General features: G+C 36.8%; 1 protein-coding gene across 1 annotated transcript; it reads right to left on the reverse strand.

Moving 5' to 3' along the window:
• Positions 1 to 1,460: 1,460 nt before the first annotated feature.
• Cylc2 (cylicin 2) lies at positions 1,461 to 8,935 on the reverse strand. Its single transcript, XM_060378770.1, has 4 exons — positions 8,871 to 8,935; positions 7,304 to 7,344; positions 5,115 to 5,236; positions 1,461 to 2,744 (listed from the first exon to the last, which is right to left on the reverse strand). Exons 1-4 carry the CDS (start codon positions 8,933 to 8,935, stop codon positions 1,461 to 1,463), a joined length of 1,512 nt encoding a protein of 503 aa, XP_060234753.1.
• Positions 8,936 to 11,030: the final 2,095 nt, after the last annotated feature.

Genomic DNA, 11,030 nt, shown 5'->3' on the forward strand with positions numbered 1-11,030 from the left:
CCAATGATTCTTTACCATCGAGATAAAGGTAGTTCTTCCTCTGATGCTGATGAGTAGCTTCCTTCTGCATCAGGAAATATAATGGAGAGAGAGAGAGACATTACTGAAAAAAATGCACAAATGTGTAATTGACACAGAGAGTAATAAATCAGGAAGGAAAGAATGAATCAGTATTATTGAGAAAGCTCAGATATGCTGAAATATCTTGCTTCGCATTGTCTTTCCCTTTCTATATTAGTAGGAACTGTAGATTGCAAGAGTGATTATTGTAGTTACAAAATCTGGAAGTCAATTGTTTCTATTTCTAAATAATGTGATGTAACACTTTTAGTCTGTTATTGTTTATTTTACTGTTTAACTTAGTATTATATAAATATAAAACAACTTCATAAAAATCTTTCACATGCCATTTAAATTTATTTTTGGGTGTTTGCTGAATTTGTATCTCTTTTTTTTAAATGGAGAGGTGGTACTAATTATTCTATTAGAAAATGTAGTCATAACTTTAAAAATAATAATCTCTCCTGTACTACAAACATTTCCATCTCTCTTAACCTTTTCATGAACATTTTAAAACAAATCATTTATTTGACAGTAACCATGCATTTCTTATAATTAGAAGATCTGAATATCAAAAATAAAAATTTAGAGTAAAAGTTAAGGTGTTGAATATAACATTGAACATCAATTTTAATCTAGCAATTTGTTAAATTATTTTAAATTAAATTTCAGTTAAAATAAGACAAAACTCACTTACCAAGAATATTCATCAGGGATTACAACTTTCTCAGTCTTGTGCTCACTTCAAACTCAGATGGTCTTGTAAACTCAAGGTGTCCTTTCTCCTTTGCTTACTGAGGGGCCTTATTGCTCTTACCTTTCATCTTTCCCTTCATGCCTTCCATACTCACTCCTTTTCTCCCTTCCTTCTCTTCTCTGTGTTTTTTTTTTCTTAAATAAATCTTTGATATTTATCCAGTTCAAACTCTGATTTCTAAATATTGTTTTCCTTTTCTGGATATTCTGGTTCTTAATTAAGTGTACAAACACAGCTGCATATTATTAAAGCTAAAGACAACATCAAAGCATCTTGTGATTTTTTTCAATGAAGTCTTTACTGAATAGTGGTATTTTTTGCTTGTAGTCCAATGCTTATTTTCTGCATTCCTCTTTGCATATTCTTTGAATCTTTCTAGTGATTTGACTTTTAAAACTCCATAACTACAAATTTAAGACAGGCATCTTCCACATGTTCAATGAATCCTGTATATTCTCCTTATTTCTCTTCTTAAATACCCTAACTATATTTTAATTACATCTTGTGCTTTCCTTTCTCTTTAAAAATCATTTTATTAAGTAACTATATACTTCTTTTATCTTATGTATTCATTTTAAGACGACTGAGGTGGGTTCACTGAATATGCTTTGGTGCTCCTCCGGTTTGCTTTCTGATCAAAGACCTACTTTAAGAACTTTTTCTCTTTTTTTGTCTTTTTTTCATCCTTCTTTGACTCAGAGGAGTCAGCTGGAGAGTCTTTCTTATCTTTCTTTTCTTTCTTGTCTTTCTTCTCTTTATTTTCTTTCTTGTCTTTCTTAATACTCTCCTTTGAGTCTCCATCTGTCTTGTTTTCCTTCTCCTTTTTATTTTCCTTCTTCTTGGCGTCTTTCTTGGAAACTTTCTTTGAATCTGCCTTCTCACTTTCAGAATCTACAAGTGTTTCTTTGCTCTTTAGACCCTTTCTACTGATTTTGCTTTCTTTCTTTTCAGCAGCTTTGCCAGCTTCTGAATCCTTTGAACCCTTTTGACCTTTTTTTCCTTCTTTCTTCTTACCTGCCTTTTCAGATTCAGTTTCTGAACCTGAGCCTTTATCCTTTGGTTCCTTTTTACCTTTCTTGGATTCTTTCTTCCCACCAACTTTTTCAGCTTCAGATTCTGAGGGTAAAACTTTCTCCTTTGCTTCCTTTTTACCTTTCTTGGATTCTTTCTTCCCACCAACTTTTTCAGCTTCAGATTCTGAGAATAGGCCTTTATCCTTTAGTTCCTTTTTACCTTTCTTGGATTCTTTCTTCCCACCAACTTTTTCAGCTTCAGATTCTGAGGGTAAAACTTTCTCCTTTGCTTCCTTTTTACCTTTCTTGGATTCTTTCTTCCCACCAACTTTTTCAGCTTCAGATTCTGAGAATAGGCCTTTATCCTTTAGTTCCTTTTTACCTTTCTTGGATTCTTTCTTCCCACCAACTTTTTCAGCTTCAGATTCTGAGAATAGGCCTTTCTCCTTTGATTCCTTTTTACCTTTCTTGGCTTCTCTCTTCCCACCGACCTTTTCGGTTTCTGATTCTGAGGCTGAATCCTTTGTTTCCTTTTTACCTTTTTTGGATTCTTTCTTCTCAACTGCCATTTGGGCTTCAGATTCTAAACTGGTTTCTTCCCTGCTCTCATCCGAATCCTTTGAGATTTTCTTAGCAACTGGTTTAGGACCTTCTTCCTTGACTATATTTAATACTATTTTCTCTTTTGCTTCAGTGTCAATTTTTTTTACTTTCTCTTCTTTCATTGGTTGTTCTGAAGGCAAAGGCTTGGGTGGGCCTGTTTCTTTAGACTCTCTCACTCCAGATTGAGGTAGTTTCTGTGGAAGGCCCTTCCTGGCTGCTAAATAAACAGATGGTCTCTCAGAAATTTTCATCAGGGAACGATGCATCCATAACGGTGGTCTGTGACTTCCTTGTTTTTGTTCAACAATTACCTCAATATTGGTAAGAATAATAAATAAAAAAGATGATTTATTTATCTTTAAATAAAATGATGCTACATACATATTTTAATTTCAACTGGAAATTCTTTTGAATATATTTTTTATTTTATATCTTTTTTTATTCTTTATCAATTACATTTTATTCACTTTGTATCCCCCCTGTGGTTCCCTCCCTCCTCCTGTCCCAATCCCTCCCTTCCTATACCCTCTGCATGCATGCCCCTCCCCAAGTCCACTGATAGGGGAGGTCTTCTTTTCCTTCCTTCTGATCCTAGTCAATTAGGTTTCATCAAGAGTGGCTGCATTGTCTTCTTCTGTGGCCTGGTAATGCTGCTTCCCCCTCAGGGGACATAATTAAAGAGCAGGCCAATCAGTTCATGTCAGAGACAGTCCCTGTTCCTATTACAATGGAACCCACTTGGATACTGAACTGCCATGGGCTACATCTGTTCAGAGGTCTTAGGTTATCTCCATGCATAGTCCTTGGTTAGAGTATCAGTCTCAGGAAAGATCCCTGTGCTCAGATTTTTTAGTTCTGTTGCTCTCCTTGTGGAGTTCCTGTCCTCTCCAGATCTATTTCCCACTTCTTTCCTAAGATTCCCTGCACTCTGCCCAAAGGTTGCCCATAAGTCTAAGCATCTGCTTTGATAGTCTGCAGGGCAGAGCCTCTCAGAGGTCCTCTGGGACAGGCGCCTGACTTGTTAGCTCTTTTCTCCTTCTTCTGATGTCCAGCCTCTTTGCCTTTCTGGATAGGAATTGAGCATTTTAGCAAGAGTCCTCCTTCTTGATTAGTTTCTTTAGGTGTACAGAGGTTTATCCTATATTATATGTCTATATGAGTGATTATATACCATGTGCATCTTTCTGCTTCTGGGATAGCTCACTCAAGAAAGGGGAACCCTCCTCCACTGCTGGTGGGAATGTAAACTTGTACAACAACTCTGGAAAGCAATCTGGTGCTTTCTCAGACAACTAGGAATAGTGCTTCCTCAAGATTTAGCTATACCACTCCTAGGTATATACCCAAAAGAGTCTCAAGTACACAATAAGGACATTTGCTCAACCATGTTTTTAGCAGCCTTATTTGTAATAGCCAGAAGCTGGAAACAGCACAGATGCCCCTCAGTGGAGGAATGGATGCACAAATTGCGGTATATCTACACAATGGAATATTACTCAGCAATAAAAATCAAGGAAATCATGAAATTTGTAGGTAAATAGTGGGATCTGGAAAAGATCATCCTGAGTGAGCTATTTGTAATATTTTTATGATATATACTTTTTAAAAAGTGGATAAATTATGTATTTTCTACTTTTGAATCTCATTATAATTTAAAGTAATGGGCAGTTATGTCCCTGTTTCTGTTCTGCTTTAAATTTAGAGGGTCCACAATCTTTCTTCAAGACATAATGTTAAAATTTGGTAGAGACCTACATTGATGTATGGCACATTATAACCTCTCTCTTCATTATTAACAGAAGGTAATTTTTAAGATGTAAGTGAGTTTTTTTATAAAGTAGGTACAGTCTTTCTAGGTAAAATTAAAATGCCTATTAATTCCTTGAGACTGAGTGTCTTATTCAAGCATATCTCAGTGTAAATTGTCATTTTGGGGGTCTTTACAATGCTACCTTCAGTTACAGGTACAACCCTTAAATCCCTTAACTTGGTATAAATTATTATCAACTGAAAACATGCAGTCTACCATAGTTACACATATTATGATATAATTTGTTTTCAACCTCTATCCAAGTACTTGGAGTAAATAAATGACAAATTGCTAATTTTAAATGAATGAAAAATAAATTGAGTAAAAGAATAAGGAGATACACATTAATCATAACTGATAAGGTTCGTTCCTAAAATTAAAAAAAAATAATGATGATGATTCATTTAGTTTAGGCAAATTTTTCTTGAGTCAATTATTACTCCAGAGATTTTGAAAATACCCAGCTTCTGGCTTTCAATTTTGTGACATTATTCTGTTTGGAATTAAGTAAGGAAGAACTGAAAGCTCACCAGACTGTAATGTCAGTCCATGATCCTAGTGTGAGAATGTATATCCAGTGAACATTTCCTTGATATTCACACTAATTGTGAATTAAAATATATTGACATCTTTTTGCTCTACAAACACTCAATATATTTCAGGTAATAGTACTGAATGAACTGTTAGCATAAAATAAGCTAGTGATCAATAATAAACTATGGGTGGAAATTATATAAAATAACTCCATCATGACAGAACGCATGTTAGCTCTGATCCACACAGAAGAGTTAACAATGTCTGACTTTACAAAACTACTGTTATTAAGGAGTTGCTTATTACTAATATATGCAAGATAATTCAATATACTCACAGGAACTGTTTTGTTGTGTAACTGGGAAGGTAGTGATCTTCGTTTCTTTCCTGGCCTTGGTGGTTTGGGAAATGCCAGGGAAAAGTATTGCTGATTCCATGATTTTTTGCTTAATTCACTGACTAAAATAAGAAAGATAACATATGCTTTGCTATGAATAGAATCTCATCTGAACTGAAGTGGCCATGAATGTGGTCTATACAAATGAATAAATTAATGAGGCAAATCATGGCTTTATTTATTTGAAATTCTCTGTGATTTGAATGAAAAACTTTGATTTTTTCATGCTGACCTATTTTAGAAATAAATAACTTGATGAATAAATATATAAAGTAGCTATAATGAAACTAGTTTGGTCTATGATATAAAGAAAAAAGAGTATTACAGCTTCTATTTACTATCTCTTTCAATTTAGAGTGTCATGTGCTTTGGATTTGAAGGTAACATTGCTGATAACAAAAAGATAATGTGTTAAGTAGCTCTGTAGCCACCAAAGAACTTAGCATACTGTGTGACATAAAATATTCAGAAATTATGTACTTGAATTTAAGTACTAAGACTTTTAATGTTCATTTTCTCAGCTCTAAGATGACGTACAATATGTCCAAGAAAATGCTATTCTGGAGGGTTTGTGTAATAAACAGAAATCGTAAAACAAATACAGAATGGAACTAAGATGGTAATATTACCAGAAACAGAAGTAGAAATGATTAAGGACATTTCAGTTACAAATGAGATTAGTGTGAGACAACATCACTGTATTTGAGCATATGAAATAATTCAATTTTTAGAGAAAAGACTTCCTATAAATCTCCAAAAGACATTAGGGTCAGTGTTCAAATGTGCAGAATGAAAGTTTATTGGTGTTTAACTGAACAGAGAAAACAAGCTTTTATTTAAAGTTTTTCAATATTAAAAAGATTGGCCTTGTCTAGTACTGATATGAGCTAAATGTAAACAATCATGAATACAGTAAGAGGTTCTGCATTAAAGGTATTTATTTATTTTCTTCTTTGGTTTAAAATCAAGATCCCTTTGCTATAATATTTCTAAAATAAAAATATTCTAGTACATTTAAAACCATACTTACATAATATATACCTATGTAAAATGTGTTCACTTTGCCCATGAGAAAGGCCCTTTGGCAAATAAACATGTCATATTAATTATATCTCATGGCAGCTTTTATGACTTTGAATTGAAGATAATGAACACTTTTGTTTAAAAATAATTATGGGAATCTTGTGGGACTCACCAACCAATGTCTTACTTAATACCTGCTTATGAGATGGAACCTATACCTAACAATGCTTGGTGACCAAGAATAAGAGACTATATAGCCTAGAGACCTAGGAAAATATAGTGTTGGCCTTTAGTGATATCTAATGATTATCTGCTACACTCATAAATCAATGTCTTCTTCAGTGATCTTCAGAGAAGATTCCTCCTGTAGGAGATGGAAGCAAATACAAAGATCCACACCCAGACATCACACACACACATAGACAGAGACAGAGACAGAGCCAGGAAGACACAGAGAGACAGACAGAAAAAGACAGACAGAGAGAGAGACACAGACAGACAGACAGAAAGACACACACACACACACAGAGAGAGAGAGAGAGAAGATTGGAACTCTGAGCACTAAAAGAGATTCTCCAGCAAATCCCTTTCCTCAGAGCTCAGGAAGCCCCATGGAAGCTGGAAAAAGGACTACAGTCACAAGGCAGAGGACACCAGGAGGATGAGTCCATCTAAATCAACTTCACAAAGTTTATATGAACTCACAAAGACTGAAGTAGCAACCACAGGGCCTGATCATGTCTGGTTCTCTGCTATATATTAAGACTTTCATTTTAGAGTTTTTAAGGGTCTCCTGAGTGTATGAATGAGTGGGTCTCTGATTCTTGTGCCTTCTCTTAAGCTCCTTTTCTTTTGTTGGTTTTCCTTATCCAAATTTGATGAGACATTTTTATTATTATGTTTTATTTTGTTATGTTTGTATTTATCTCTCGGAAGTAGGTTCTGTTCTAATGAGAGACAGGAAGAGAGTGGGAACGGAGGTGGGAAGAGTAGAGGTATAAGAAATTGTAATCAGAATGTGCTGTAAGATAAAATAATCAATTTTTAATAAAAAGAAAAAATAAAAACTCATGCATTTTTAAGGTAAATATTAAACTCTTCCTTACCTGGAATATAATTATCGTATGTTCCATATGTTACTTTTAGGCTATTAAAATAAAAGAGAAAAGATTAATTAATTTATACCAATCTGAATTTTATAGATTTATTTTTATTAATTACAGTTTATTCACTTTGTATCCCCCCCTGTACCTTCCTCCCTTCTCCTCTCCCAATCCCACCCTCCCTCGTCCCCACCACGTCCCTCTCCCAGTCCACTGAAAAGAGAGGTCCTCCTCCCCTTCCCTCTGAACCTAGTCTATCAGGTCTCATCAGAAGTGGCTGCATTGTCTTCTTCTGTGGCCTGGTAAGGTTGCTCCCCCTTTAGGGGGAGGTGATCAAAGAGCAGGCCAATCAGTTCATGTCAGAGACAGTCCCTGTCCCCATTACTATGGAGGCCACTTGGACACTGAACTGCCATAGGCTACCTTTGCGCAGGAGTTCCAGGCCATCTCCATGAGTCGTTGTTGGCTAGAGTATCAATTTCATAAAAGACCCCTGTGCCCAGACTTTTAGAATCTGTTACTGTCCTTGTGGAGCTATGTCCTCTCCAGTTCTTACTATCTTCCACTTTTTTTATAAGATTCCCTGTACTCTGCCCAAAGTTTGGTTATAAGTCTCAACATCTGCCTCAATACCCCACAGGGTAAAACCTTTCAGAGGCTCTTTTGGTCGGCTCCTGTCCTGTTCACTGTTTTCTCCCTCCTCCTATGTCCATCCTCTTTGCTTTTCTGAATTTTTAAATTTAATTTGTAAAATACTGATCAAGTAGTTTTTCTGGAGTTTCAAGATGGCAATGAGCAGTGTGCACCATATCTGAAGGGCAAAAATTAGTGACTCCTAAACCAGTGGGTGGAGCAGCAGCTGGATCTAGAGCATTAACATTGGGGCTCCCCTGGACTGGAGGGAACATCCCATGGCAGTCTCCCAAGTCTGGGAATCACAAACTGTGAATTCTGCACATCCCAGTGAGTGTGGAACCCCAGGATCGGTGACCCTCCACTCTAGCAGCTAAACATTGGATCCCTCCTGCTCCCCTGAGGGCAGCTTCATGTTTCCTGGGACACTTGGAACCAATCAGATCCAAGCACCCATGACCATTTCCCTGGTCTGAGAGTCATGAACTTTGGGTTCCCAGCACTCTCCACATATGTGAGCAAGTGGGGAGTTACAGGTCCCTGTACCCACCTCTTTAGCAGCTAGACATTGGATCCCTCCCATCCCAATGAGGCAACCTCAGAATATCTGGGGCAGTGTTCCCAGGATTCAAGCCAAAGTTCTTCTGGTCACCACATGGACACTAGGCAAACAGTCAAAGCACAAAGATCATGCATCCAGGATAGTACAACCCCGAGGAGTCTGAGTGTCAGAGACATGGAGTCAGACAGGCTTGTGGGCCATGGCATTGCTCCCTTCTGAGACACCCCAAGATTGCCACCCAAACTGAGCCCATCAGGGCACATGGTCAAATGAACCACACCCACACCCAACCTGTGCCTTCACCCCACCCTTCAAAGCAACTGTGCAGGTGCCTTCCCCCACCTTCAATGCAAACTTCCTTCCACTCACACTCACCCTTGCCCTTGCCCATGACCACGCTTGGGCTCAAGACAGTGCACAAAACAGGCAATGATGTGCATGTGCCCTGTCCCTGAAGGCACTCAACCCTTTTTAGCTGCATCTCAATACATAACACCCATCCTTGAGGCCCTGGACATATCTTCCTGTAGAACTGTTCTAGATTTCAGGGTCAGGTAGACCCAGTCTACAGTATGGGTTCCAGGAACAGTCAAGGCTACAGACAACCAGATGGATAGAGGCCAGCATAAGAATACAATCAAGCAAATACAGGACTCATGGCTTCACCTGAATCCCCCCAAATCAATGGATATTCCACAGGAAAATGATCTTAAATATATGATTATGCAGTTATTAGAGACACAAAAAAAGGATATGAACAAACAAATAGTAGCCATCATGGACTGACAGGTCTCCAGAAACAAACAGGTGGAAGAAATCAATAAAATTGTTCAAGAAATGAAAAAAGAAATAGAATCAATAAAGAAAACACAAACCAAGAAAAGCCTGGGGATGGAGAATTTAGATAGAAGGAGATACAGATATAAGCATCACCAAAAGAATACAAGAGATGGAGGAGAGAATCTCAGGTACTGAAGATACAAGTGCAGATACAGCTCTCAAAGAAAACATAAAAAAAGTTCCTGACACAAAACGTCCAAGAAATCAAGGACACCATGAAAAGATGAAACTTAAAAATAATAGGAGTAGACTAAATACATTTCAGGCTCCAAGAACCAGAATATTTTCAAGAAAATAATAGAAGAAAATATTCCCAACCTAAAGAAAGAGATGCATTTAAACACACAAGAGGCTACAGAACACCAAATAGACAAGACCAGAAAAGAAATTCCTCCCACTACATAATAACAAAAACACTATAGAACATATTAGATAGATAGATAGATAGATAGATAGATAGATAGATAGATAGATAGATAGATAGATAGATATACATACAAAGCTACAAGGGAAAAAGGACAAGTAACATACAGGAAGACCTCTCAGAATCAAACCAGATTTCTCAACAGAGACTATGAAAGCCAGAGGGGTCTGGGAAGATATCATGCAGACACCAAGAGACCACAGATACTTAGCCAGACTACTATAACAAGCAAAACTATAAGAAACATAGATGGAGACAACAAAATATTCCATGACAACACTAAATTTAAACAATATATATGCAGTAACCCAGCCCTACAGAAGATAATAGAAAAAAAAAAAAGAAACTCTACCCTTATGAGACCAACTACACCAATAAAACACAGGAAAAAGATATCTTCATGACACCAACAACAACAAAAAAGAAGAAAGAAGAAAACAGGCACACAAACAACTACACAAAAGGAACTAACAATTATTGGTCACTAATACCTCTCAACATCAATGGACTCAATTCTCCAGTAAAAACACACAGACTAACAAGTGGTTGTGGAAATAGGTTGCAACAATCTGCTGCATTCAAGAAAAACACCTCTGCAACAAAGATAGACACTACCTCAGATTAAAGGGCTGGAAAATGGTTTTCCAATCAAAAGAACACAAGAAGGATGCTGGAGTAGCCTAAAATAGACTTTCAAGCAAAATTAAGCAAAAGAAATAGGGAGGGTCACTTCATTAACATCAAATGAAAACTCCACCCTACAGACATCACAATCTTATCCCAAATAAAAGGGCTCCTGCATTTTCAAATGAAATATTATTAAAGCTTAAATCAGGCATCAATCCCAACACCTTAATAGTGGGGGACTTCAACATCCCACTCTCACTAAGGGACAGATCATCGAGACAGAAGCTAAATAGAGAAATATTGACACTTCCAGAGGTCTCAAATTAAATGGACCTAATAGAAGTTTACAGAACTCTTCACCCAAACACAGAAGAGTATAACTGCTTCTCAGTACCTCAAAATCCTTCTCCAAAATTGACCATATAGTATGGCACAAAGCAAGTCACAACAGATTCAAGAGGACTGAAATAATCTCTTTGATCTTATAAGACCACCATGGTGTAAAACTAAGCCTCAACAATAACAGAAAGGAAAAAGCAGACACACACGTGGAAAATGAACAACTCTCTACTCAATGACAGCTGGGTCAGGAAAGAAATAAAGAAAAAAAAAAGAATTCTTAGAATTCCATAAAAATTAAGGTA

This window comes from Meriones unguiculatus, chromosome 3 (assembly GCF_030254825.1).
Source record: "Meriones unguiculatus strain TT.TT164.6M chromosome 3, Bangor_MerUng_6.1, whole genome shotgun sequence".
Taxonomy (NCBI): domain Eukaryota; kingdom Metazoa; phylum Chordata; class Mammalia; order Rodentia; family Muridae; genus Meriones; species Meriones unguiculatus.

Bases quoted from the DNA above. Each gene is read 5' to 3' on its own strand.
- Cylc2 (XM_060378770.1), bottom strand. From the start codon at position 8,935: ATGCACATCATTGCCTGTTTTGTGCACTGTCTTGAGCCCAAGCGTGGT. The intron at 5,237-7,303 runs GTAAGGAAGAGT...TTCTTATTTTAG, and splicing joins ATACGATAATTATATTCCAG to TCAGTGAATTAAGCAAAAAA. The intron at 2,745-5,114 runs GTGAGTATATTG...ACCAATATTGAG, and splicing joins TACACAACAAAACAGTTCCT to GTAATTGTTGAACAAAAACA.